General features: G+C 36.8%; 1 protein-coding gene and 1 long non-coding RNA gene across 3 annotated transcripts; one reads left to right on the top strand and one right to left on the bottom strand.

Annotated features, from left to right (window-relative positions):
* Window positions 1–1286: 1286 nt before the first annotated feature.
* LOC100562609 (carboxypeptidase B) lies at window positions 1287–27590 on the bottom strand. The gene is made up of 11 exons (XM_003218196.4): window positions 27396–27590; window positions 27230–27305; window positions 21523–21647; window positions 16872–16971; window positions 16402–16503; window positions 13766–13867; window positions 10803–10913; window positions 10625–10715; window positions 8843–9045; window positions 2046–2130; window positions 1287–1517 (listed from the first exon to the last, which is right to left on the bottom strand). The coding sequence occupies exons 1-11, from the start codon at window positions 27464–27466 to the stop codon at window positions 1330–1332; spliced, it is 1254 nt and encodes a 417-aa protein (XP_003218244.1). The 5' UTR covers window positions 27467–27590; the 3' UTR covers window positions 1287–1329.
* Window positions 8917–11547, top strand: LOC134297868 (uncharacterized). 2 transcript variants are annotated; one of them, XR_010004759.1, is made up of 4 exons: window positions 8917–9007; window positions 10602–10768; window positions 11047–11118; window positions 11346–11547. It is a non-coding gene; the product is annotated as an uncharacterized LOC134297868 (long non-coding RNA). The 2 variants fall into 2 exon arrangements; XR_010004760.1 differs by having other exon boundaries at window positions 11047–11131.

Here is a 27590-nt window from a genome sequence, read left to right as displayed (position 1 = left end):
ACAATATATAAAACTTTTACTAAGTAAAATCATAGAGTTATGGAATCAAAGAGTTATGAAATCATAGAGTTGGAAAGGGCATCATGGGATAATGAGTCCAACTCTGTGCTCAATGCAGGATCTCTAGCTAAAGCATCCAGAGCAGGTAATTGTCCAGTCTCTTTTTGAAAATGTCCAGAGGAGGAGACACTGCTACCTATCTAGGCAATCTTTCCATTATTGAAAGTCAGTCTGCACTGAGTTACTTATCTTCAGTTAGTCAACATTATTTTCTATCTTTATCACTGTGATTCTACACCTTGTTGACAGTAAGCTTTCCCACTGGTGTGGAGATCGCCTATAGGACAGGTGGCAAGCTCTTTACCTTCAGCAGGCTGAAAGCCAAATCTAAGGTCACAACAACTTGTGTTATAGAACTCTAATGATGATAATGTAGCCTGTGCTCATTCAGAGAAAGATCTATAAGCCACTTTAAATACCTTCACAGAAGCATATGAAAAACTTGGTCTCTCACTGAACATTGCGAAAACCAATGCGCTTTACCAGCAGGCATCAACCAATCCCTCTGCAGTGCCAGAAATAAATCTTAATGGTGTAATGCTAGAAAATGTTGCCTAGATCATTCTAATTGGAGGTAATCTGTTACCAACAATGCTGTGGATTTTGAAGAGGCACAAATAGAGGGTAAAAGGGAGAAATGTGCCAAGAGGAAGACACACCAAGTAAACCTTTGTTGTGACTGCTTTCCACCTGAAAATGTATGTCCTCACTGTGAAAGACCATGTAGACCCAGAATAGGTCTTTTTAGTCACTTACAGACCCATCACCAAGACTCTACCCTTGGAAGACAATCAGCCAGAGTGATTGCCTATGATTTATTTTCAGTATGTCTAAATAGGCCTTCATGGTCCACCCCAGGGTATCACGTGGTCCTAAGTAGACTTAGTAGGCTTGTGCAGTTTGGCTGAACCATGATCCATTTCTGCTATCTGAATTTCAATGGATCCATGGATCCATTTTTGCACACCTCCCATTTTTGGTCCACAGCTGAAAAATGTAGCAAGATCCAGCCAAAGGCAAACATCCAAAACGAATCCGTGCACAAGCTACTGCTTAGTTAATGTTTTCTGTCTCTCCTGTAGTTATTCCATAGTGGGATATGCAGATACTGAAATAGAAGAAGGGGATGTCATGGGTCTATTGATGTTAATGTAAAGAATGTTTTGAGATTCTTTGCAGATCACAAAATAACTCATAACAAGAAAAAAGGAAGATAAAAGCAAGTATTGTGAATCAAGTACTTTTTAATAGCCCCATACTAATAGTATGTTAGTACAGATGATCAAGGACATAGCTGGCAATGTACTTAACAGCAACCAAGGTCTCTTCACAAGTTGCTTTGATCTGAGATTCAGGAAGAGCAAAACCATATCGACCTGTATCACGAAGCTCAAAGGTGAAAGAATACTTGATGCCCTGGTCATATGCCCAGTCATCAGAGCCACCAGCTGCAGGATCTGCAAAGATGAAGGAATGGGAGCACCAGTTAAATACTAGAGGAAAGGCTGACACAGCTGACTTTCTTAAGTTTAACAAATTGTGCCTTTCCTTGAGAGTTGAGAGCTGATGGATGTTCATGGTCTTAACCACCTCTCTCACTTTCCTTTTCTAAGAGTCTAGACCCCTTTTCCATCTCCCCATTTCTCCCACATTATGCTGCAACAGATATTTAGCAGCATGAACCAATAAAAACAAAAAACAAAAAATGGTGCTACAATAGGTTGCAACTGGAAGGAAATATGTGGCTGAGCACAACACCCTAGTGTTAGATTAAGGGTACATATTTAGGGAACTCAACATGCTACATTCAGTTTTCATTGCTTGAGGTTTTTTGCCCTTACTTTATTATGGACTAAGCTAATTTAAGAAGGTGGGAGACAACTGTACAGACATGTACATTGAGTAATAGTAACAATTTGGCATCTGTATAATATTATGTAGATGATGATGAGGATGATGATGATGATGATTAGAGTGATACTTACAGATAGCTGTAGCTCCTGGACCATATGAGTATTTTGTCCCATGCACTGTGGCTAGCTCTTGAACAGTAGCTTTAGCAAGTCTATTCTAAAAAGAGAAAGACATTCAGGAGCTTTACTCACGTGTTGCTATTCTATATCCCAGCTTTTTCCTATTATTGCTTTTGAGGCAGGCTGGGTTTCAATTCCCATCAGTCTTAGCCAGCGTAACCAATAGGAAAAATATTGGGAATTATGGTTCCAAACATTTTGAAAGCATCAATTTGAATTTTAATAACTGATAAATATGAATGATCCACTCAAATTTTAGGTTACTATAATGCTGGATGTTTGGGAAGGAACATTTCATTTGGTGGGATAATTCTTCTTTAGGTGGCAATGGTCTCATTTTGCCCCTACTGTGTTATGGAGGAAGATAATCAACCTTCTGGTTCAAGTGCTTTTGTACATCTTGCTACAAAATGTTCACCTTTTGTCCAAATAGCATAACAATCATATTAGCAAGCTGTTTGTTCCCCATTGTGCTCATAAAATTGCAGGCTTGTTTTTCTGGTGGTTTTGCAACAGAACCCAGAAATTCCAATGGTAAGTTCATTGACAATCTTGTCTCTCACTCCAGGTCTTTTCAAAGGTTTATCCCCAATGCACTGTACATGTTTGAGGTTTCATAAGTTTCTTTCATACTATTGTTCCTAACTTTTCAAATCATCTTATTTAAAACACATATTTTCAGATAACAGGAACAGTTCATGAAAACCACATTATTTAATGCTGTCCATATCACTTCTTGAAGTTTGCACTGACAAGATAATGTACCAAGCCTGGTGCCTCCTGACAGTTAACAGATTAAAGGAAATTTTATCACAGTTGTCCAAATCAGCTATTCAGATTTGTTTCAATAAAGCTACTGCTGGCTTGTCTTGGGAGCTGATTTGGATCTATCAGATGATATTTGAGCTGAACTGCCATTGTCATATCTAGTACATCATTCATCACAATGAGGAAAAATGACACCAGACTTATCTGCATGGGTTCATTTTTGATATCTCACAACCTAATAGTGCAGCTGTGTTACATAGTTAGCTAGGGGGGATATTAGCTGGCACCTATACTCAAACCCTAATTAGGCCTTGGGACCTCATCTGCCTCTATTTCATATAAAACTGTTCTACATTGGTTTTTTTATGACTGTCCTGTAATTTAATCTTGATAACCTTGGAGCAGATACAAGATAGGAATATAAGAAATGCTTTTCTAGTTCCATATAGTCCAGCCATCTGTTCCATATAGTCTAGCCATCTGCACGAACTGTGTCAACTGGATGTCTATAACAATATCTAATGAAAAGAACTGAACTTGCAAAGGGTTTGACTCCTTTTATTCTGTAAAGGATTTTAAAAAGAATGCATTATCCCTGCAATGCCAAAATAAAACCCTACTGCACTGCATGCTGCTTTTTCATTATTTCTGATTTTTGTTTTATTAAAAAATGAGGGATTGCTATAAAACTTGGAAATTTCCAATCAAAATGCCAATAAAATTGCTGCTCAGAGTAATGCTGTTTAATGTTGCTCAACACACTACAAAGAGTGCATCTACACTGCTACATTCATGCATTTGGATACCATTTAATTTGCCAGTGCTCAACACACTAAATATTTTCACCAGCTCTGCCTGGGTTTCTATATTAAAATGGGAGACTGTTTAGGTTACTGAGATTTATAGCCAGGTATCCACCTTGTTCATCTTCCCAGTATTCTCTTCTCTCATTCAAGCACAAATAAAGGGTGAACAAGTTGAATTAATGTAAGATTAAACAAAGGAAACACTAGGATGATCTAAAGAGGAACTGAGGCCAAAGTATGTGCAAATTTAAAGCATGAAATGTTTCACTATGGTGAGGGACTCACATCTGCTAGGCCAGTGGTTCTCAACTTGTGGGCCAACAGGTGTTTTGGCATACAACTCCCTGAAATCCCAGCCAGTTTACCAGCTGTCAGGATTTCTGTGAGTTGAAGGCCAAAACATCTGGGGACCCACAGCTTGAGAACCACTGTACTAGGCTATTACTAGCTCAATATCAATATTACTTAAGCAAATTCTGGTTGCAAAGAAAAGGCAGACAGCTATTATACCAGCGATGTGAGGAAGGGGTTCCTTAGTTTGTTCCAGTTAGGGAAAGGAAAGTAATTTTTGAAAAATACGTGCATATGCATGGATGTGTATAATTTAAGTACTGGAATGCAATAAACAGAATTGTGGAACTCATTGTGAAACTAGGGAATATACTTTTCATTAATAACACATTTCTTCCAAGAAGCTGCCATGAGACTATTGTGTAACATCTGTGAGAATTCTGCAAAGGACTTTGTTTCTCTCACTTTGACAGTAGGGTACTACTAGCGTGTTTTTCCACTAATAAACATTCACTAATAAACACAATACTTGGCATGGACTCTAGAGTCTTTTTAGAATAAATGTATTTGAATTTTCAATTTTTTTTTGTAGAAGTATTATGTTTACTGGAAGGACAATACTTGCCTAACTCATGGTTCTCCTGAGTGCATATGAAGATATGTGGGGAATATCTATTGATTCGTTCTGGCTGTTCTCAGTCTTGAAGCAGCTGGCAATTAGGCTAGTCTCAGTGGAATTTAGATTGTTTTAAGAATTATTCTAACCAGCAACGAAGACAAAAAGCTAGAAAGCAAATGAACCAATGATCTCTACATTCTTCTCACTTGCAAGATATAGTCTGAAACAAAGCTTAGGATGTAACTTTTTGAAAGGAACTAGCTCCTCTACACTGATCACCCAACAGTTCATTCATGACTTGTTACTGCAGGCCAGAATGTAATTCATTGGATTATAGTAATTGTTACTATATTTTCAGTATTGCCTAAATGCCCTAAAGGCACCATAACCTAAATGTGCCAGAAGCTAAGTAGGGACAGCTCTGGTTAGTCCATGGATAGGAGGCCATTAGGTAGGCTCTATTGGTGTGTTTGCTCCTTAAATCAAAATGTTTAACTGCTGAATGCACTCTAAGAATCACATGTTTGGTTGCTATTAGAGAAGGACTGATGAAAATAGAGATATTTGGGATATAGGAAAATTACAAAGGGCTTTTATTGGAGCTGGGGGTGATTTTGCACATTTGTGAGCATTGCAGTCCATTTGGGAGTATTCCAAATTGTGCTATTTCAAAAATCGGGACATTGGAAGCTTTTGGGCAATGAGCAGGGAATTCAAAAGACTGAAAAAGTGGGGCCCAAGCAGCACAAGCTGCAGGTTGTCCACTTTTACTCCATATGCTGTTCTTGTTGTGTGTCTTCAAGTAATTCTAACATAGTCACTCTATCACAGGGGTTGATTAGCGAGGCTTAATCACAAGTAGAAATTTGCCATTGTGTGGAGGTAGTGTGATTGATCAGTTTCACAGTGGGTTTCCCTTATTCAGTGGGGTGCCTGCTTAATTATAGCGAAGCTTTATAAGACTGTAGCCTAAAGATACAACCCTATGCATATGTTATCTTGGGCATATACCTAAATGAGCCTTTTGAATGAAGACATAGGACAGTGGTTCTCATAGTTGGGACCTCCAGCGATTTTGGACATCAACTCTTAGATAACTCAGCCAACATTGCCAACAATCAGTAATTTTGGGAAATTAAGTTTAAATCTTCTAAAGGAGCAAAATTTGGGAATCATTAATGCAGAGACTTTGGTTGTAAGCCCACTTACAATATAAAGTGTTTCAAAGAGGTTTAATTAGCTAAATCTCTACCACCACGAACCGCTCATGAATAAAGCTCTTACTACTTGAAAGGGTGGGACATAGAGTTTCAAAGGATTACCACATGATGCCTCTCCCAGCACACAAGCAGACTCTAGTCTCACTCATTCGCAAGATGAGTTATTTTTTAGTTTTGTTTCTGGCTCAAAATGGTTAGTAAAACTTGATAACCCGATAACTCATTAATAATAATAATAATAATAATAATAATAATAATAATAATTTTATTTTTGTACCCCGCCACCATCTCCCCAGAGGGACTCGGGGCAGCTTACAGATATAAAACACACAAATAAATTTAAAGGCATTAAAAATCACAGTCATTATAAAACACTTGAGAAACACAGCAATAAAAACATAAAATGAGCTGGGCAAAGTGCAGTGAGTGGAACTTGTAAACAAGAAGGAAGTTAAGGTGCTACAAGGTCATGGGAAGAGCCTTAGACTGGGGTCTTAAACCCTTTGCAACCTTTTGTGTAACACGTTGCAATCATGAAATATGCTGCTTTGAAGTTGGGTCCATCATTTTGAAATACTCTTTATACTTTACTCCAAGGGTCTTCTAATTTCTCAAGAAAACTGCTGAAATGTAACAAAACAAAATACATGCCACATCTACCCTTGGACAACATTCATACACTATTTATGTCAACAAGTTACTGGAATACAGAATTGGACTTTGCCTACTTTATTGTATCAGATTTCAGCACCAGAGCCTTAACTTACTTTCTTTATTAATCAATTGTAAAATAAAATTTGCAAACCTTTGCAAAAACACCATGAAGCTACCTTTCCAAAACTCTTGGGGAAAAGAAAGGAGAGATTTTTCCTAGATGCTAAACAACAGTTTTACTCCACTTGTACGAGATAACAAGACAGAATTGGCAGTGAAAGAATCCACACTTTGGTGTGGTGTGGTTTTCAAAGACTTCCATGTAGCAACTATAAAATGCAAACAGCTGTAAGTATGAAATCTCAAGAGAGAGAAGTATATTTGATCTCATTTGGGCATGATACAGCACACTGTACACAATGTTAATGAGTCTCTGAATCTGAAACACATGCCATATCTCCCTTTGCTTTAGTTGGGATCCAGTTCTTAGAAGGACACTAGTTTAGCATAGTGGAGGAGACTTTGGTCTTGTGTTTATTTAATATCAAGTCACAGACTATAACACTGTGCAATCTGTAAAATGGCATCAGAGCCTTTTAAAGAAGTTAAAAAATTTTCAAAATTCCCACTGGTTTTTGTCAACCTCTTGAGTAGTTTTTTGGATCCTGGCCTCTGTTTTTCTTTTCATATTTTAGACCAAACAACAATGTGTGAAGTTGGAAACCCTTGTGTCAGAATCAAAGGGAAACAGAACAAGGAAGAAATGGTTCTAGTTCACTGGAATAAACACAACTTGAACGTAGTGGCTTGAGGGAAAACAATCCAGCATAACAATGTACAAAACAAAAATTGTTTTTTTTCCCAAAATGAAAAACGAGAAGATTATGTTGCCAGATGTCCACAGAAAACAATTAATCTGTCCTTTCTGCCTGAAAATCCTGATATTTCCACTAGGGAACCATTATAAATCTGTCAGGATTCTAGGCAAAGGGCCAGCTTTCTGTTTTGGCCTTGGACTTCTGGCAGCCGAATTAGGGAATTAAAATGCTCTTGATTTCTTTTTTAAAAAAATGGTTTGTTTATTATGTTGTGTTTAGTGCCAGCAACATCTACTCTTTAATATTCCAAAGCACTGAAGTAATTTTCTTCTGAGAATGTTACTTTTTTTTTGATGAAGTAAAAAGAAAATAGGAAAGAAACCCTATTAGCAAAGACAAACAAAGATGTATAAAATATATAATTTCCTGGATTTAGTATTACAGGCAGATGTCTTTAATCCTAACAAAAAATAGTTGAGCATTACTATTTCACTGTATTACCAGAGACAGTTAAAGGGCAAATTCCAGTTCTCAGGATGCTCCTTTATATTGGAAGACTGATCCATCGTTGGAAAAATAACTGAAAACAAGATGATTATTTTCTCTGTTATCATACATTTTCTGAGAAGTATTTAGCTCCCAGTTGAAGCCAAATTTATGCTAAATAGCAGAAGTGACAATAACCATTTGGTGTAATTTAAAGTCTTATGTATGAATCCAATAAAACTTCAATAGAAACACACATTCTATTGAAGTTTTATTGAAGTGGGTTGGACTTCCTTCTGAGTAGCCTCTTTTTTCATGCCAGGAGCAACTAGAGAAACTTCAAGTCACTTCTGGTCTGAGAGAATTGGCTGTCTGCAAGGACGTTTGATGCTTTATCATCCTTGTGGGAAGCTTCTCTCATGTCTCCACATGGAGCTGGAGCTGATAGGGGAAGCTCATCCACGCTCTCCCTGGGTTGGATTCGAACCGGCAAACTTCAGGTCAGCGACCCAACCTTTGATTCAGCAGTCCTGTAGGCTGTTAGGAATGGTGGGAGTTGAAGTCCACAACATCTGGAGGGCTGAAGTTTGCCCATGCCTGCTTTAGGGTATTGAGGCATATTTTTATATTTTTATTTTTAATTAATTATGTTTTCTTTTTCCTTCTTAAAGGCTTCTTAAAATGAATTTTTAAATTTTGTTTAGTAATAAAACTGAAAATACAGACTAGCAATGAAAGGATCCCATGTGATAAGTGACAGTTTGTTAAGAGAAAAGGGGGAAATGAGTCCCACTCCTCCGAAGTGAGTTTCATAAACTTGAAGGAGCCTGACTCAGTCCTTGCACTGATACTTAAATTTTCCAGTCTGTTGTTCTAAGATACTGAGTTTCCCTTTTTTTTGTTCCCATATAAACCTTACTTAATTGTGCTTCTAAATCTTTTATACTTTTCAACACCTAAAGAGTAAGAACCTCACAATGAAGAACATTTCAGATCTAGAATACCCAAGCAATAGGAGTGAAATAAATGTAAGTTTACCATAACCCTTTTAAATTTAGAATAATACCGCCATTTAGTTCCTGCTTACCAACTCCACGTTGTCCTTTGTTACATCATAAGTATAAGAATATGGAAACAGCAGCAGTTGAGAATAAGAGTGAATGGTCAAGTAAGCTTTGATGGTTGAGAGGTTTTGGCGAATGAAGTTAGCCAAGGCCTTGGTCTCCTTCTCTGATTCAGGTGCGCTGCCACAGTAAGTGTCATCACATGGCCTTTTTGATGCACCAAGAGCTGTGTGTAGTAGAAAGAAAATGAAGAGAGCTATATTGTCTAGTACCTCTTTCTATTTATACACTGGCCAAATATACTCCAACAGTTCTTTATGGGAAGGTCACCAGCATGGGGCTTTGTGATGATCTGATTTGAACATTACCTGTTACTACTTCAGCCAGCTTCCATTATCATTCAAACATACATACATACATACAGAGACCTTTACAAGCACAATGCCAATTTAGAAATGCCCTTCACTTGTTCAGTGTTGTTTACTCTGAGTAAGCATGCACAGAATAGATTGCAGACACCTGGGAAAGCTGAATAATACCCTCAGTCCTAATGTGCTTCAATGTTCAAACATTTAATACACTGCTTCTTAAACTGTAGGTCACAACCCTAAACTGAGTCATCTTAGCTCAATCTTGGGGTCAACAATGCACAGAGTTTACAGTGGATTCTGTAGAAAATCCTTCAGGTATATTCCACAAAAAGGAAAGACATCATTGGGCTGCTGTGAGTCTTTCAGGGATGTATGGCCATGTTCCAATAGCATTCTCTCCTGATGTTTCAGTAGCATTCTCTCCTGATGGCATCTTCAGAAGCTTCAGAGGTTCTGAAGATGCCAGCCACAGATGCGGGTGAAACATCAGGAGGGAATACTACTGGAACATGGCCGTACAGCCAGAAAAACTCACAGAAACCCAGTGATTCTTGGCATGAAAACATTCGACAACACACAAAAAACATCATGTATAGACAGCTTTGAAAATGCTGATTTACTATCAGCAAGTGTTTGATTTTATATATATTCTATATACCTATTTAACAAAGTCATGTACATATTTGTCAGGTGGAAAGGGATCATGAGTGGAGAAAGTTTAAGAAATCCTGATTTAATACACTTCCAATTGATAATTCCTGAGGAAACTCAACTATACAGCATTCTTTGTTCAATTTTGCCAGGTCATTTGAAATCATTTCAGTTTTGCCAGTCTATTCCAGTCTGGTCTTAGAGGGTTACTCACAACCCTCTATCCCCCAATACAGGGCACATGATTGTCTGTCCTGAAATTGATATTTAGAATGAGTTCCCCAGGCCCCCTTGTACAGCCCTTTCAATATAAAATCGAGATGATCTGCTTTGAACTGGATTATATGACAGTGTAAAAGGGGGCCCTAGTTACCAAATTATAGTGTTTTGTTTTAAGTATCACTCAAAATTTATTTTCCAGTGCTCTAAACAACGTCCGATAATATTAAACTAGCCTCAGAAGCTAACAGCAACTCTCAAAATGTGCACTTTCACATGTTCAAAACCCTTTAAACATACTATAGCTGTAACCTTATGTGGCATCAATATTTTTTCAAAATACGTTGCAAATATTATCTTCTCACCATGTGTCTTCAATGTAAGGAAATATATACTCCTTCATATGGCAATTGGGATGCATTCCAGGATTGCAACCAATTTCACGCTGAAAATGTATTCTTACATTTGGTCAAGGCCTTATTCTTTAAAATCTTACACAGGTGCATTTTGTCTATTGCTTTTCCCTGTCTTTTTAAATCAGATTATGCCATAGGATATACTTACTGCACCATCCAGCATCCAAATTTCTGTTGGGATCCGTACCAATGCAACTACTGCCGGGATTTACAGAACGTGTCTTCCTCCACATGCGAGACTATAACGAAAGATATTTGTGAAGCATTGTATCTGACAGAAGCACAGTACCAGGTTTTTAAATTCTAAAAACAAATATGCAATTTACCTTTTCCCAGGTATAGACATAGCCATCAATATTCAAGACAGGCAAAACATAGAAGTCCAGTTTGTCCAGAAGTTGGGTCATAATGGTTTCTTTTCCATAGGTTCGAACAGCCTAAGTATAGCCACAGATAAAGCAGATATAACAAAGAACTGGCAGAAATATAACCATGAAAGAGTGAAGTCATCTACTGTCTTTATTTTACATGAATTTGTATGTTTATTACATAGTATTTTATTTTGTCTAGTGACTGCGAACACAAAGATGAAAAATGATAATAAGAAAGTCACCAAATCAAGAAAGAAAAGAAGAATGTATGGTAAATTGTTAAGGTGACTCCTGCACAGCAATTGGAATAGGATAATCAGATGTGATTTTATAACCAAATGTAGTTGTTTAGAAATTCTTGTTATTTTATTGGCCTGTTATTGGCTCCTCTTCCTGGAGAGGCCTTTTGAAAATAGAGAAGAAAATCTTGGCATGCTGGGGGTTTGAAATTTCTTGTGGGTCTTCATGTAGCTGATGGCCTACTTTATCTATTCTTAGTATATTTTAAGAATGGTACAATTCAGCTCTGGCTTCAAGTGAAAGGACCATGAGAAAGGAAAGTATCCGTTTGGAACCTGTGTATCAACAGTCCATGAACAACAGACAGAGAAGGAATGTCAGTCATCTGATCAGAATTTTCTTTACTACTAAAATTGCAGTGTTAATTTGGAAATTTTGCATTTATTAATTAAAATTATCATGTGCCAATCTATGTCCCATTTGTCTTCTTTTTACTGATGCATTTCCTCCTTTTGGACAATGAACACGTGACTACCCTAGGAGTCTTTCCTAACTAGAGTGAACCAGAGGCCTTTCCCAGCCAGGCATCTACTACTTACTTTTTACTCATCCAATGAAGACCAGAAGCATGACAAAGCCCAGTGAAGAAGAAAGGCCTTTCAGATAATATCATAGGGATCATTAAACATAATGGGATACCATCTGGTTTCAATCTAATCCAGAAATATATGAATCCAAATGCCATTTAAAGCACTGGTATATATGGCTGGAATTGCAACCCAGCTGTTTAGGTTATTTCCAAAAGTCAAGCACTGTTCCAGGGAGTGGGAGTAAAAATCAGAGACTGATTGTATTAGCAGTTTAGATTACTACTAGTTGTAGTAGCAATCTAAACTGCTAAATAAGATAACATTTCAATTTCTGCTACGTTACTGGAAAAGATGTTGCAATGATATGATTGCCCTGTCACTTTCAGTTTTCGAGTCTGTTCCTACATACTTGACCCAGTGAACAAACATGGAAGCCCTTCTGGCATCACTGAATAGTTGCTAACATCCTAGAGTCAGTTATTTTAGGCCAGTTGAATTGCTTGTTAATGACATGCTACTAGTACTGATGTTTTTTAAAATGTTGGTGTAGGAATTCTTACTAAACATGAGTCTCCAAAGAGCTATATTTCATTTTGTCATTTTGTCAGAAGCAATCATCAGAGAACTTCATAGAAGCAAATGTATTGTTTTATTAACTGAGTGAAAGCTGGGAATTGAAAAGTCAGTTTTTATAACTGAATTTGGGAAAGTTGGCAATTGCTAATAATATGAATAGAACTAGAATACATTTTTTCAATTACATTTTGCATTAAGGAATTTTTGGTAATATCTCTTGAAATGTCTTGAATTGTACTTTTTTATGTAAATGTTTTTAAACAGGAACAATTTTTGCACCCAAAGAAAATTCTTTTTGCAAAATTTGTTTTAATTTTGCCATTGCTCCTGCCTCCCATGCAAAATTTCTGGCATTTCTAAGTAGTGAAAGGCTTGTGTCAAGACACATACTTCCTATCAGGGATGAGAATAAATTGATTTTTTTTACACTACTAGTACAATAATACATCATTCATGGCCTAATTTGTAATACTACCATTTACCTAAATCAAACAGCACTTTTTGAGTCAACACTTAAGTACATTGTATTGATTCCTTGTTCTTCTCCAGTTCAGACTAGGGATGGAAAATATACAAAATATGAAAAAACGGTATTCAGTTCACACTAGGGATGGAAAGAATATGCAAAAATGGAAGAAAAGCATGTTCCTGAGAACCGCTGATTGACAAGACTCCTGGACTCATAGGAATCTTCACTGTTCAGGACTTATCCTGCACAAAAATTGCATGTGATTATTATGTGCATACCACAATATTTCTGGATAGAAGTATTTTATATGTAGAAAAAATGCTTCCTATGCAGAAAATGTTGTGGACTTATTCTGCACAAAATTTCTGAACATATAGTGGAAACAGGAAATTATGGGTAATAGCGAACCCCAATGAAATGAATGACATCGATTGGAAATTACCACTGAAGAACATAGAAAATTCCTAGAAATTTGCTAGAAATTCTCTAGAAATTTATTAGGTTCTCCAGGGTGACTCTGTGGTAATGTCTGGCAGAAGCATACCATAGAATCACTTGTAGGACCTAGTAAGTTCCAAAAGAGGATGTGAGTAAGTGAAATGTTGGATTCTAGTCCTACTTTTCTAGGGGTAATATTGTACTTTGACCTCAATTTGGGGAAATAGATAAGTTATCATTCAATCAATAAAACAGCTCGAACTGTACATTATCATAATACATTTAAAAGATTTCCCATATTTATTACTTTATTTGATTTTATACATTTTTTGGATGATGTCCATTAGTTCTTTCTTAGAGTCCTAGGCCAATATACAAAGCTGCATAATCTTTTCCAAATTAATTATGATAGGAGTTCTTGTTTGGAGCTGACAGATTATGAAACCAAATGAAAAAAAATATTGTTGTGGATCCTTATACAATCAAATTTGTGAATCTGAGAACTGAGAAACAATAATTTTTTTTGGGAAAATATATATTATGTCTCCAACTGGGTCAATGGCTTTGGCTGTTGATTTCGTGAAATTAATGCTTTGATCACTAACCTGTCTTACAAACCACTGGCAAAAAGCAGGTGAGATCCACTCTCTGGCATGAAAGCCACAATCCATAAATATGGCTTTTTTGTTCCCACCAGGTACTCCCACCTGTAAAATAATAATAATAATAATAATAATAATAATAATAATCATCATCATCATCATCATCATCATCATCATCATGCAACAGTAGCAGCAACTTACATTACATACAAACAGTTACCATTTTTATATTCATATTGCAGCCGCAGGCATGACTATAGATATACAGGAGAGAGTTTCACCCATGGAAATTAAAATCCCAATGCTGGGTGTATTTTATCACCTTCTTTAAAAAATCACCATATTGAAAAAAGCACATTGAATCCATATTTTATCCCTGCTGATAACTGTACATTTTTCAGTAGCCTGCTTAAATGTGCTACACTTTTTTATCTGTGTCTACATCTGCCATTTATACATAAATAGTAATGTAAAGGAGGACTGTAAGCAAGTCAGTCTCTTATCTTTAACAGTCGTGCATAAGAAGAAGGTTTGTCATACAGGCATGAGACAATCTCCATATGCTGAAATCTGTATCTATTAACGATACAGGAGCTCTGCCATTTCCATACATCTCCCTAGTAATGCATTTTCTTTCTCGCTTGTTTAAACCAGTGCTTCTTAAGCTATCTGATGTGATAGACTGACAGAGTTGTATTTGTGTCTGTGGGGTTTTTTTGCCCCAATTTCCAGGGACAAGTATCAATATTTGTTCTCGTTTGCTTTTTCTTTCCTGGAAACTTCCTGCAATGGTTTGTGGACCTGCAGCAATCCATGGCCCACAAGCATTTTGAGTAACACTTGCTTCAATGAACTTTCCTACATCACAAAATAAACACAGATATTTTTCATGTATATTTTAGTCAAGGCTTACTTTTGTAAACAAGGATAGGGCTAAAGATTTGCTCTTTAGACATTTCAAAAAATTGCTATGTGTATATGTGTGTGCTTGTGTGGAGGACAATTTTGGAGCATAGTTATTTCTCAAGCTCTGGTAGAATTGTAGCAGGAATAGCTCTGCATATTCTCCTTCACATAATGCCATAGCATCAGTCCAGGGACATTTTATGCCTGCTATGAATTAGCAACAAGAGCTTTGCCACGGTCTCCCCTACTATGAGTGGTAGGAAAAAGGTAACTTAAAAAAAGAACTCAAAAGCAAAATCCTTTTAAAAAAAGGAATCAATTCCTGCTTACGTGACAGTAAGCATTGCTATCTTTCTAGCAAACTGATCTACTTGAGCCTTGAAAATTGCACAAGCAGTCTTAGGCCCCATATACACTGCCATATAATGCAGCTTGAAACTACATTATATAGTCTGTGTAGACTTAAATAATGCAGTTCAACTGCACTGAACTACATTATATGAGTCAAACTGTGTTATATGGCAGTGTGGATGCAGCCTTATATTCAATATGTATACTGCCCCATATCAGATCCTAAGAGAGTTCCAAGGTGCTTTCCAGTTGTTCTCTCACAGTTGAATTCTCTTTCTACTGTCCTTGTGATTTCTTGCTATTAATGACTGGTTCTTTAATGTGCAAATTCTAAGGTTGGTATATTCTCTATTTAGAGAAAGGAACTTTTAAAGCTCTGGGGAAAGGCCATGACTAATATGCTAGTTCCTGATAAAGCAGAGCTGAAGATTACGATTATCTTGCTTGTGAACTTTATATGGACAACAACTTGATTATTGTGTGAAATAATGTCGGTTTAGGTAGACCTTTGATCTGACCTAGGCAGACCCTACAAACCCCAGTATTCTATAGGATGTTGCCATGGCAGTAAAAATAGAACCTCAGAGCTGTAATTGAATGGACTGCAAAAAGGTCCCATTGCTATAGAGATCATTCTGAAAAGTGACCTGATTTCCAAAATAAGGACAAGGCTCTTCAATTGTCTTTTGTTTATATAAGTTGTGCTGATTACTATTTGACTGATCTGTTTATTGATTAGTCCACTGAACATATCAACAATAAAAGTCAAAAACAAAAAGACACTGACGAATAGATACTAATCACTATGCTAAAACTCCTGTAATCCTGATGATTACTAAAACAGATAAACATTGAATAATTTTGTGTCACATTATAACAAAAGAGAAGATGTACTCTGTAGGCTAGTACCTACCAGAGTAAACCCATTCAATCAATTATTGAATGATGAGTTAAAATATAGGTAAATCCCATTGATGAATAGGTATACTCTAGTTAGGACTAAGAACAGAATTTAGGCCATGGCATTTTAAAAGAAAGGTATGTGAAGTTTATAGATCATCTGATAGCAAATAAGTTTACAAACAACAGATGGAGAACACAATGATACAAAGGTAGATTACCATTTACCTTGCTTACAGGAATGCAGTAAAATTTATACATGCAAACTGTCGAAGCTTTTTATTACACTCTGTGCTATTTTGCAAGAGTTTACGATCAATCAGAAAGGATAAAAATGTCAACACAAAAGAATTCAGAAAATCTGTTCTGTATCCTAAAGCATTTATTTTTTAAATAAAAATGAAATCTGGAGTTCCAGGATATAATAAATATTGTTTTTTTCGTACTCGGCAAGACTGCTAAAGAAAACGAACAGTGAATACCTTCAGGAGATGCATTGGGCGTCCCTCAAAAGTTGTCCCTATCTGTGATCGGGAAACAAGAGTTGGGTTCTCATTTGCAATATTAGCTGTCCAAGCTTCTATCTGTGGAGTGAAAAACATGTATGTGCATTCAATGATATAAGGAATCACCCAATATTGAATTTAATACAATTCTGAGTGGAAGCATGGACTCAAGACAATTTTGAGGTTTGCATTTCGTCCATGGTTTGGAGGTTCCTCACTCTTGTTCAATCTTGGTTTGCGACTGTTGTTCAAAGTCTGAAACAGTACTTTTCTAGCTTTGCTATCAAAAAGAGCATTACTGGAGATTGCAGGGACTAGACTTGGAATACATACCAAGCATCTGCTTTTCCTCATAACTTTGGACCCTTCATATCAAAACAATATCCTTGAGCAAAACCTGCCAAGTGGAAAGGAAAGAAGGATTTCACATGTGAACATCAATTTACCAGTTCCCATCTGTTATATTTTTCATAATTGTGTCCAGCAGCTCTAACACGGTTGTCGAACTGCCCATCAAGCACGGATTGAAGGTTATCAATCAAAACTCTGAAACACAGAAACAATAAGGAGAAGTCAAAATCAATCTATTCATTCTCTATTGGCATTTTATTCCAGGCCTTCTTAAGGTCTCCTTCTCTACATGAAAACCAAAAAGCATTTTTGTAATTGGTTCTTCGTATTTTGCCTGGAAGTGGCATGCACCACAGCACTGAATCTCTCTAGGATGGAGACAGAGGACACATTTTTTCCTCAGAAAGTTGGTGACACCTTGCAAATGATCTTGTAAGGAACTGTTTAATACTGAGTCAGACCAATTTTCCATCTATCCCAGTCTTAGGTCCTCGTCAGAAGTAGGGTCCCCCCCCCCCGGTTATTTCTACATACTTTAAAACAATTTCAAGATAGAGTCCTATGGAGCCAATTATATGACACCACTTTCATCGGTTCCTGGTGGGACTCTGTCTATAAACTTTTTTCAAGTGTGTAGAAACAAAGGTTTTGAAGTTTGTGAGCAGTCATCTTCAGAGCTCCCAGTTCACACAGAAATGGCTAATGGCATTTATTATAATGTGGGATGGGAACTATCAGATTCCCTGTTTTAGGTCATTGTAGTGATATTAAAGTGTGAGTGTTCTTGTGGGCAATCTTGAAATGTTCCTCGATACTCCTTTTCTTGCCTCTAATTCTCTTGCATGAAACTTTTATGGTAATTTTTAAAAAACAATGTATTCTTCAGGAATTGTGCAATTTTGATAAATTACCAGTCTGCTGTAACTGTATTTCCCCCCTTTTAAAGACTACACTTGCCCATGTGATAGCTCAGAATGCAAAGGATTACTGTAGAAACAGAAAAAAGTACATTGTGCATGATGGGGTGACTATATTATGCATTTTCCTTATAAACGGAATGGAGCGAAACGCTGTGGTAAAGAAGACAATTCCTCTGCTTTCCCCATCATGGGATGAGGTCTTTATAATCTCTGGCTAGCCATCATTCTCTAGGATTTCAAGCAGGATTCTTCCTGGAGATCACTGAAAATCAGTGATAGTCCCTTATCCAAGCACCAACCATTTCCAACTTCTGGAACCGGGAGAGATTGGCTATGTGCAAGGCATTTTGATGACCTATTATCATTACTGCTTGCCATCAACATGGCCAGTCAGCTGGACTCCAGAAAGCCAAATAACGTTGTTTTCTGCTTCTTCAGGAGCTAGAACAAGAACCAGTAGATTCAACATATAAGAAAAAAGAGCATACTAAAAAAAAAGAAAAAGAAAAAAGGAAGGACTTTTTGATTACAAAAGTTCTTCAACACTATACCAACTCCGAGGATGGTATATTTTTCTATTCCTTTTTTTGGAAATTTTTAAACAGTGGCTATCTTTCAAGATTGTATTAATTGTGTTTTCCTGCATTGCAGGGGGTTTAGTTAAATTACCCTTGTGGTCCCTTACAATTCTATTACTCATCTGTGAAATAAGTTCTGCATTTTTTAAAATGGAAGATATCCAGGAAATGTGATTTCATTACAGATGACAACAGGACAAAAGAAATGTGCATACACATCTTCCCTAAGCTCATGTCCAGATGTTTTTGACATCAACTGTTGTGATTCTTACATGATTATCATGTGAATTTGGGCTCATGGGAGTTGCAGTCTAAAACATCTGAAATCTATGAACTAAGGGAAGACTACTATGTTATAAAATTCCCTTCAAAACATTTTTATATCACATAAAACATTTTGTTTCCATCCATGTACCTTTAAAGACTGCCTTCAGAAAAGTTCACATTGTTAAAAGCAAAGGAGGTCTTCTCACCCACAATTCCCCCTCAACTCATTCTGAATAAAAGAGCTTTAGGATAAAGAAATGTGCAAACTTAACATCCTTGATCCTTGTGACCTGCATTCAAAGTGAGAGAGAGGCCACTTTGCAATGCACCCCCAGCCTTCATAATGAACACTTGAACTGGATGCATTGACGTGATGTCAGGGCATTGCCGCTTCACATCAAAGACTTGTATTTTCTCTGGTTGTAGCAAGGACACTTCACTGAAGTTTGTCAGGGACAATCTTTCAAATTGGTCTCTGCTGCAGGCAACTATATACATTCATTAGAGGAAGTGTTGCAGTAACTCTTCCTTTGCCATAGAGACAAAACTGCTTCACCCAGGACTACAGAAGGTTACTAACTGGGGCCATAAATGATAAGGTATCCTGCCAGTACTTATATAGTAGGAAGAAAGAGTTTACATTTTCTGCATATAGTCAGTATAAAAATCCTAAGTGTGCAGTTTGACGTCTGATTCAACAAAGTATCTGCTGATTTTTTCTCTCTGCTTTGATTCATGTTTTTCCTGCTTCATTTTTGACTCAGCAATCTTTTTCATGTTGGTTGCAAAAAGCATCAATGCTTGCATAAAGTGTTTACTGAGAGAAGGTGGTTGTCCTTTGTTTGACCTCTCTTTATCTTCCTTTGGTCTATGTATTCAAACCTGTTGCTTCCGTCTTGCTGCAGAGGTACCTTCCCACTTCCTCATGAAGTTAGTCTCTTTGCTAAGGTTGGGGATCCAACCTAAATAATCACTGTTACCTTGCACCCACCGAGAGCCAGTTTTTAGGAACTCTTGTAACCCAGCACAGGTCAACTTCTTTTTCTGCTTCTTTTTCTATCTTAAGATGTATTTCCTGAAACAAATTTCTTTTTCTATTTACTTTCTAAGAGCATCTAGTGCAATTAATGCATTTCTGACTTATGGCAACCCTAAGGTGAATTTCTCCTGGGGTTTTCATGGTAACATTTGTTCAGAATGGGTTTGCCTTTGCCTTCTTTCAAATATGCAGTGCTATGTGTCACAAAATATGTTATGTGGATCCCTCAAAATATGGCACTATGTTTCAAGGGGCCTGGAAGGTGGCCCTTAACAATAACCACAAGAGAGTGTGCAGATTACCATAGAACGTATGTGTGATAACATTTATCTAGAACAGAGTTTCTCAAACTGTGCTCCTCCAGGTGTTTTGAACGTCAGCTCCCAGAAATCCTAGCCAGCTTACCAGCTGTTAGGAATCGTGGGAGCTGAAGTCCAAAACATCTGGAGGAGCTCATTTTGAGAAACTCTGATCTAGAGATACTACTACTAATGTAATAAAAAAAATCATGGCCATGTGGCCTTTCTTCCTTCCCAGTTTACTGTTGTCCAGTTGGTAAATGTACAAGAACAGCTTAAAGGCCCTTATGTCATAACCATTACTTAATTGGTTATAACATTCCATGTGCAGTTTGTAGTCTGAAGGAAATGGACAAATGGAGATTCAACAAATGGTTACCAGGCCATGCAGTAACAAATGACCAGGAACGGGGAAGTTTTATTAGCATTCAATAAAGATCACTTGTTTTGGGTTTCCTGGAAAAGGAAGCAAAAACTGGAAGATCTGAATGTCTGTTTGGTACAATTGGGTACAATGTGGGCCTAATCACATGGAGTAATTGAAGCATCCTAGGACACTTCTGCCCTGGTTTGCCTATGGAGCCCCACGCCACCCATCAAATTATGTACAACAACCTCTGGTGAGGCTCCATGGGTGAACTGTCATGACAGCATGGTGGGACGCTGCTGTCACCAACATGGAGGCTGCCCCGGGTTCTATTAGGAGCAATGGGGCTTTGGTGGAGTGGCAACACTTCCCCACATGGAATGGGGGAAGTGTCAGCTGGCCACTGGAGCACCAGAATTGCCACTTTGCTGCTTCACTGCCTCCGTGATTCATCATGGAAGCTGACGAATCATGGCACTGGACCTCATTCATGTGATGAGATCCAATTAGAGTATGGGCCCTATATATGAGCCTTAGAGTTACATTCTTTAGTTCAAACAATAAACATTGTGGTACCAGCAAAGCTCCTGTGTATCTTAGAGAATCACAATGGATGCAGAAAGGAATCTGACACCTTACTCTTATTCTTTACACTTATATTTGAATTGTATCTGGTCTGGATAGCCCTTCAGACAGAGGACAAACTGAGGGCTGTCCTCTTTAATTATGATACAAAGTTACTCTAAAGCATGGGTATATCTCTAGTGCCTCATGTTCACTCAACTGTATTTCAGTTTTTCTCTAGTTAAACAGTATGTAACTGCAATCTTTAATTTAAGACACAGAATAAACAAAGGATAGTCCTCTGTCTAATCTACTTACTGTATATATTCATGTATAAGTTGAGGGCAGGATTTGTGGTCAAAATTATGGTTTTTGATATAACCTGTGAATAGGTTAAGGGTCATTCTGCAGAGAGGGGGAAAACATCAGCATTGCTTCAGGGGACCGGCCACTCTGGCCACCATTATTTTCCCACCCAGGCAGGAACAGAACTATGGTGGAGAGAGTAGAGAGGGTTGGCTTTTTTTAGGTTCTCTCAGGTTATATTAAACTCTCACCTTTTGCCATGCTACACACAGATGGTTCCTTTTTAAATAAGACTTATATTGACCAGTCCAGTCAACCCAGGTTTTTTTGCTGATTTTTTATTAAAATTTCTAGACTTATACATGACTATATACAGTATATTGATAAATAAGGGGAAAAAACATACTCATAGTCCAGGTTGTTTTGCTGCAGAATATCTTCTACTTCAGCAGATTTGTCCACTTCAGTTCGGAAGTCAACAGTCATTTCTGCTTTGACTTGAGCAACAGAATCTGGTTTCCAGAAATCAACCTGAACAAATAAACAATGAAGAGGTTTGTGGGGAAAAATACTTATAGGTTAATGCTGGATCTTTCTGTAGATGTGGATCTGCTTGGACATTTTCCCTCACGCAGTAGCACTACCATTAATCTAAACTGATGGCATGTTGATACATAGATCTCTTCAGTATGTTTCACAGATGTTGAGAAGTTTTATCAAAGCCAATTGCAATAGACCTTTGCCATAAGTCAAATTCTACTGATCTAGGAAGTAAGATTGCAGTTTTAAGTATGTAATAGTGCCTGCTTGAATCACCACCTTATACACAATATGCTATTGCTTTAAAATAATTTTAAATGACTGCTTGGTCTAAGAAAATATACCTTTTTGCTATTCTTTACTTTGATGAGAACATTCATAATGACTAAGAGCATGTTTGCAATTTGACCAAGATGAATTTTAATTTGCCCTCTAATATCAGAATATTAGTGTGAGGTAATGGAAATGCTACAGTTAGTTATCAGTTAGTTATCTTTTTAATCTTTTCAATAATTTATTAGATTTTGAAAGAATAAAAGGCTGGACAGATTTGCCTTTTTTGTTTCTCTGAGTTTTTTAACATGTGATCTTGTCAAACAATATAGCTCATCCTTTTTTGTGTCTTTTATTATTTTGTTATTTGAATAGTAATTTGTGTATACTCTTTGTGTTTTACTATTTTCATTTCCCACACCCTAGTTGTTGTTATGTACCTGATTTGCTAGCACTGTGATTTTTTTTAAAACTAGAACTTCTCATTGTATATGCAATTTTGTGTAATAGGATTTTGTCAATATATTTGCTCCTCCCCATGACCTGAATGTAGTGACATTAAATGTATAGATAAGGAATCCATTTCTTGGGAAAACAATGAGATGACTGTTGAGAACAGTCGTAAACAAATGTTGTGTAGGAGTTAATAGACGTTCATGAATAGAGGAAATTCAAGGCAGCATGAACTACTCCTTGACTTATTTCCATTGATGCTGAGTTTATCATTTTGTTAACTCACCCTGGAAAGAAGACCATGAGTGGGCAGAATTTTGCCTTTCGTGGCTAGGTAAAAGCAAACTGCCACAGCCTTTCCCATTGGATTTGTTTCCCCACATTAATAACTTTTACCATTTGATGTTGCTTGACTAAATATGTCCCAGTTTTTATCTGTGGAATGTTGATAGAATATGCTGTATGTTGATAGCAACAGCTCTCATTTCCTCCCCTTCAAAAAAGAAACCCTTTATCTCATTGGCTTTACAAAGTCAGGTTTCTCATATGCCCTGCACTTAAATCTCTCAACAGCTGGAGAACAGATGCGACTTGACTGGGCTTCAGATGTGCCTCACAAGACTGTTGAAAGGCATGTTAGCACTATCACTTGTGAGAAACAAATGACTTATGAATTTATGACGTGGCACTGATATTTTCATATTTTTCTAAAGTAAGGAATTTGCTACAACATCTCATTTGGATGGACTGAATGGGTCCACAGTAATATTTGTGAGTAAAGCATGTCTAAAAGGTGCCTACTGACTTGGTATCTAAGCAGTGACCAAAATATTATTACCTCTGGGATTATTACCCTGTAAACAGTGAAATTCATCATCTAAATATACCAAGTTAAATTTGGACTCTCCCCTTTGGTCATCTACATTTTTTTCATAGAAAGTAATAGTAATGGCTTTTGTTGTGGTCTTGCTTTATTTATTTAAGTATTACTCTTGTGCTTCACCAAAATTTGTATCATACCATTCCTTAAATGGGTGCTGTACATTATGCACTTTCACTGAAATTGAGTTACCAGGATAACACAACTTGTGTTTTCTTTAGTCAGGATTTATAGAAGAGGAAATGTATAGTTGAGGAATTCAAATGAAATCTAATGTATGGTCTATTTCATGGTGAGCTATCACATAGAAATCATGAGCAATGGCCAGCTGTACAAATGTTTATTCAAAGTTCAATCTCACAATTTAATAGTACTTATTCCCAGGTGAGATGTATAGGAATTTAATTCCTTTATGCTAAGTTCAAAATTATTACTTACTGGTCAATCACAAAGCTATAAAATGCATCCATGTGTGCATGCTATTTTTCTGAGTAGACTGATGTGGCTTTCTGACATCACAAAGCCAAACTTACTTTCTATTACAGCCTATGTTGTTGGCTAGTACACTGATTTATTTGACTAATATACAATTAAATATGCTCATTTAAGAAGACAGCTGACCTTGTCATGCAAAACAGACACTCTACAGTCAGTGTTGGTGCCTGTATCTAAAAGTAGCACCATTCTTCTGTAAACAGGAATGTGGAATGTGAGACTCTATAGATGTTGTAATAATAATAATAATAATAATAATAATAATAATAATAATAATAATAAAAACTTTATACCCCACCACCATCTCTCCGTGGGGACTCGGGGCAGCTTACAATGTTACAAAAGTAACAGCGCAAATACATAAACAATACACACAGTTTAAAACACAAGATGATAAAACAGAAGTTAAAACAAAGGTTTATACAACAGTAATAATATCAATAGTAATAATATCAAACAGCCACCAATGCAATTAAGTCAACTTCAAAGGTGGGGAGGACTATAGCAGCAATATAAGATAAAATCATCAGATTAAAATACCCCAATAAAAGGAACCTAATAACATGGGACTTTAGTTCCAATCAGCTCTTTCCAGCATAGTCAATGTTAAAGAATTATGGGGGTGGCAATCCAGCAATACTTAAGGATGAAAAACACAATCAAAACCTAAACTTTCAATGTAAAACTTTACATTTTACAATTTACAGGATGGGAAGTTTTACAATGTAAAACTTTTTTTTTCAATGTACACTTTCTAACTGTAAAAAAAAGATGGCCTTCTTTATAAATATCATTTAGTCTTTTATGGCTTTATTCATTTCTTATGTAACAGTTGATCATCTTACTTTGCAGCAATGACTAAAGTACGGTTGACCCTTCATGTTGACAGGCTTATCTTTTGTGGATTTGATTATCGACAGATTTGGTTAATATGGCTTCTCTAGATCCTCCACTGTGATTCCACCAGAAGTTGACTACAGAGTCACACTGGAGGACTTAGAGATTATGAGAGAAGTGTTCTTTCAAGTAAAAAAAAATAGCAGGTTTTCCCGTTTTCCCACTTTTGGGTGAGTTCTGTACCTCTAATGAAATTGGAGGGCCTACTATAGTTTTCTGCAGTCTGGTGCTGTTCTGGTTTACCATTTGTACAATTCCTAGTCACACTAGCTGGAGGAGGTGGGAAGTATAATCAAACACCTCTTAAGGACACCAGCTTGGGAAAAGCTGGACTAAAGGATGTTTTGGTCCTTTTTGGATCCTATATCCTTTAAAAAAAAAAAAAAAAGCAAAACCATGGTAGCATCATTATAAGACATGCTACAAATTCAGCATGATACATGAATAGCAAAACTCTTCTTGATTTGAATGGATGCAGATGGAAGTCAGAATGAAGAGCAGTGCTCAACAGACAACAGAATCTGACAATGACCTGTGGTCAAGTATATCACTGTAAAGGCCACATTTCATGATGAAGCTTTGGGTGTTTCCCTCCTCTCTTTTGCAGCTATTTCTCAACATCAAAGGGACACACAGATACTGAAAACAGATCTGCTATCTTTGCTTGTGTTTTCCCATGCCATCATAGATCTACATCAAGGTCAAACATGTATTTCGAATGGACAAGTACTTTACAGAACATTCAAGAAAGAAGAGGTGACATACATGAACATGTAACATGGGGCTAGGAGGGTGATGTTAATTATGAACCTAAATAAGTTTAGCATGCCATACTGATCAGAATCTCTGTCCTGTTTCTGGTCTGATTCTCAGCTGGTCTTTTTAATGTATCTACTACTACATGTAAATTTATCTGCTACAGTCCAACAATGACAAGATCTCATCAACTTGGGATCAGGCACTTCTCTGCTCAGTCTGTAAGTTTTCAGTGGCATTTAGGAATTAGGAATAAAGTAGATGCTATTTTAATAAGATCAAATAATGAAATAAATATAAAGTCTATTTTCATTTCCATGCTTTCTAGCAATGTACAGTAGAGTCTCACTTATCCAACACTCACTTATCCAACGTTCTGGATTATCCAACGCATTTTTGTAGTCAATGTTTTCAATACATCGTGATATTTTGGTGCTAAATTCGTAAATACAGTAATTACTACATAGCATTACTGTGTACTGAACTACTTTTTCTGTCAAATTTGTTGTATAACATAATGTTTTGGTGCTTAACTTGTAAAATCATAACCTAATTTGATGTTTAATAGGCTTTTCCTTAATCTCTCCTTATTATCCAACATATTTGCTTATCCAACATTTTGCCGGCCCGTTTACGTTGGATAAGCGAGACTCTACTGTATTTTTTCAGTTGAGTAGTTTTCATGGTAGCAATTTATAAAGTAACACCAGAAAATCAAAGAGAACATTGTTTTTACTAGTACCACTTGGTAATGCTATAACAATAACATCACAGGGTATCCCTACTTCCCATTGAACCTTTGGTGCATATTCATCTTTTTTAATCTTTTAAAATCTATTTCCTCTCCCTTTATTATTGACCTCCCCATCATAACAATGAAGACTGTCAGCTCTTGGAAGCAGATACCTTTTGGTGCATTCTCACTCTCTAATTTATGTCCAGGGGTTCAGATCAAATTTTGCTTCAGAATAATCCGTTATTGTTCCTGTATTCCAACTTAGAGTCAGTATTCTGTGTGTACTACATCCCACAGCATCATTGGAATGGTTGGGTGGCGGGAACGGACATACTAGAGCACACTGCAATTTAGATGGTAACTATGAAGAAGACCCCAACTAGTGTTTATAAATACTCTTGTGGATGACATCAACATGTTATAATGTCAGTTCAAGGGAGACTTCTGGAAATGGTGGTCAAAAAAGTAACTTTGCCAAGGCCTGTGAGACATAGGACTTATGGGATAAAATATAACATTCTAATAATATGTCCACTAAATATTTTAAATAACATTTTTACAGAGATCAGACTGGACAGTTGCAATGATTGGGTCATTTCTATGTTTGTCCAGCCTGCCCAGCAGCAATTTCTATAAGTAAAAGAAAAAATAACCCATTTATTCTTTTCAAAACATGGCATTTAATACCCAGTTGCTTGTTTTGTTCCCATTTCTTTACAGGATGGGAAGAGAGTTCTTGATGTGCTGTTCAGTTTGGGGTGGTTGTGTGAAGAAGAACATGACCAAGATGGGTCAGGGGAAGGAGAGAAATAGAGGTATCAGAGTTGCTATGGTTCTCCAACTCTATCTTAAAACCGGCATCATCACTAGGAAATTGGTCAAATTATACTTTTTTCTTCTTTACCCATCTAAACCAGTAATCTTCAATCTATGATAAGACACAGCTTGGGTAAATTAGCTCTGTTTGGATTCATTTCATTGCTCTGCAGTGGGAGCAATCATAACTTTCTTATTTATCAAGAGAAGAAGATGTAGATTTAAAATAACCTCTAATCATTATCATCTTAGTACATTTCAATTTACCTGAAAATTGCTGGCCAAGTATTCAAGGATGCCTACTTGTTCTTCATTGTGAGGGGTTACACGAAAAACTTTATCCCTAAAGAAAACAATAGTAGTAAATTATATACCCCCAAGGTCTTGTATATTCTCCCAAAAGGTGCAGGATGAGAATGCTGTGTATCCTTACCCCTCAAATTTGTGAACAGAAACATTGGCAAAAGCAGATGTAGCACTTAGGAAAAGCAGCAAGCCCCACATCTTGGTTTTCACTTGGAAGAATAAAGCATCAGATTATCCCTTTACTTGCTTTTATAATTTACTGTTTTTATCTTTGACAGGTCAGACTGTATACCAAGACCGTATGTTCATTGATTGATGGTTC

This window comes from Anolis carolinensis, chromosome 3 (assembly GCF_035594765.1).
Source record: "Anolis carolinensis isolate JA03-04 chromosome 3, rAnoCar3.1.pri, whole genome shotgun sequence".
NCBI lineage: Eukaryota > Metazoa > Chordata > Lepidosauria > Squamata > Dactyloidae > Anolis > Anolis carolinensis.
This window is presented reverse-complemented; position numbering and strand designations above follow the sequence as displayed.

Coding starts and splice junctions, on each gene's coding strand:
- LOC100562609 (XM_003218196.4), bottom strand. CDS start 27,466: ATGTGGGGCTTGCTGCTTTTCCTAAGTGCTACATCTGCTTTTGCCAAT. Junction 21,648..27,229: donor ACTTGGCCAGCAATTTTCAG/GTAAATTGAAAT, acceptor TTATTTGTTCAG/GTTGATTTCTGGAAACCAGA. Junction 2,131..8,842: donor CAAAGGACAACGTGGAGTTG/GTAAGCAGGAAC, acceptor TTCTCTTTTTAG/AATAGACTTGCTAAAGCTAC.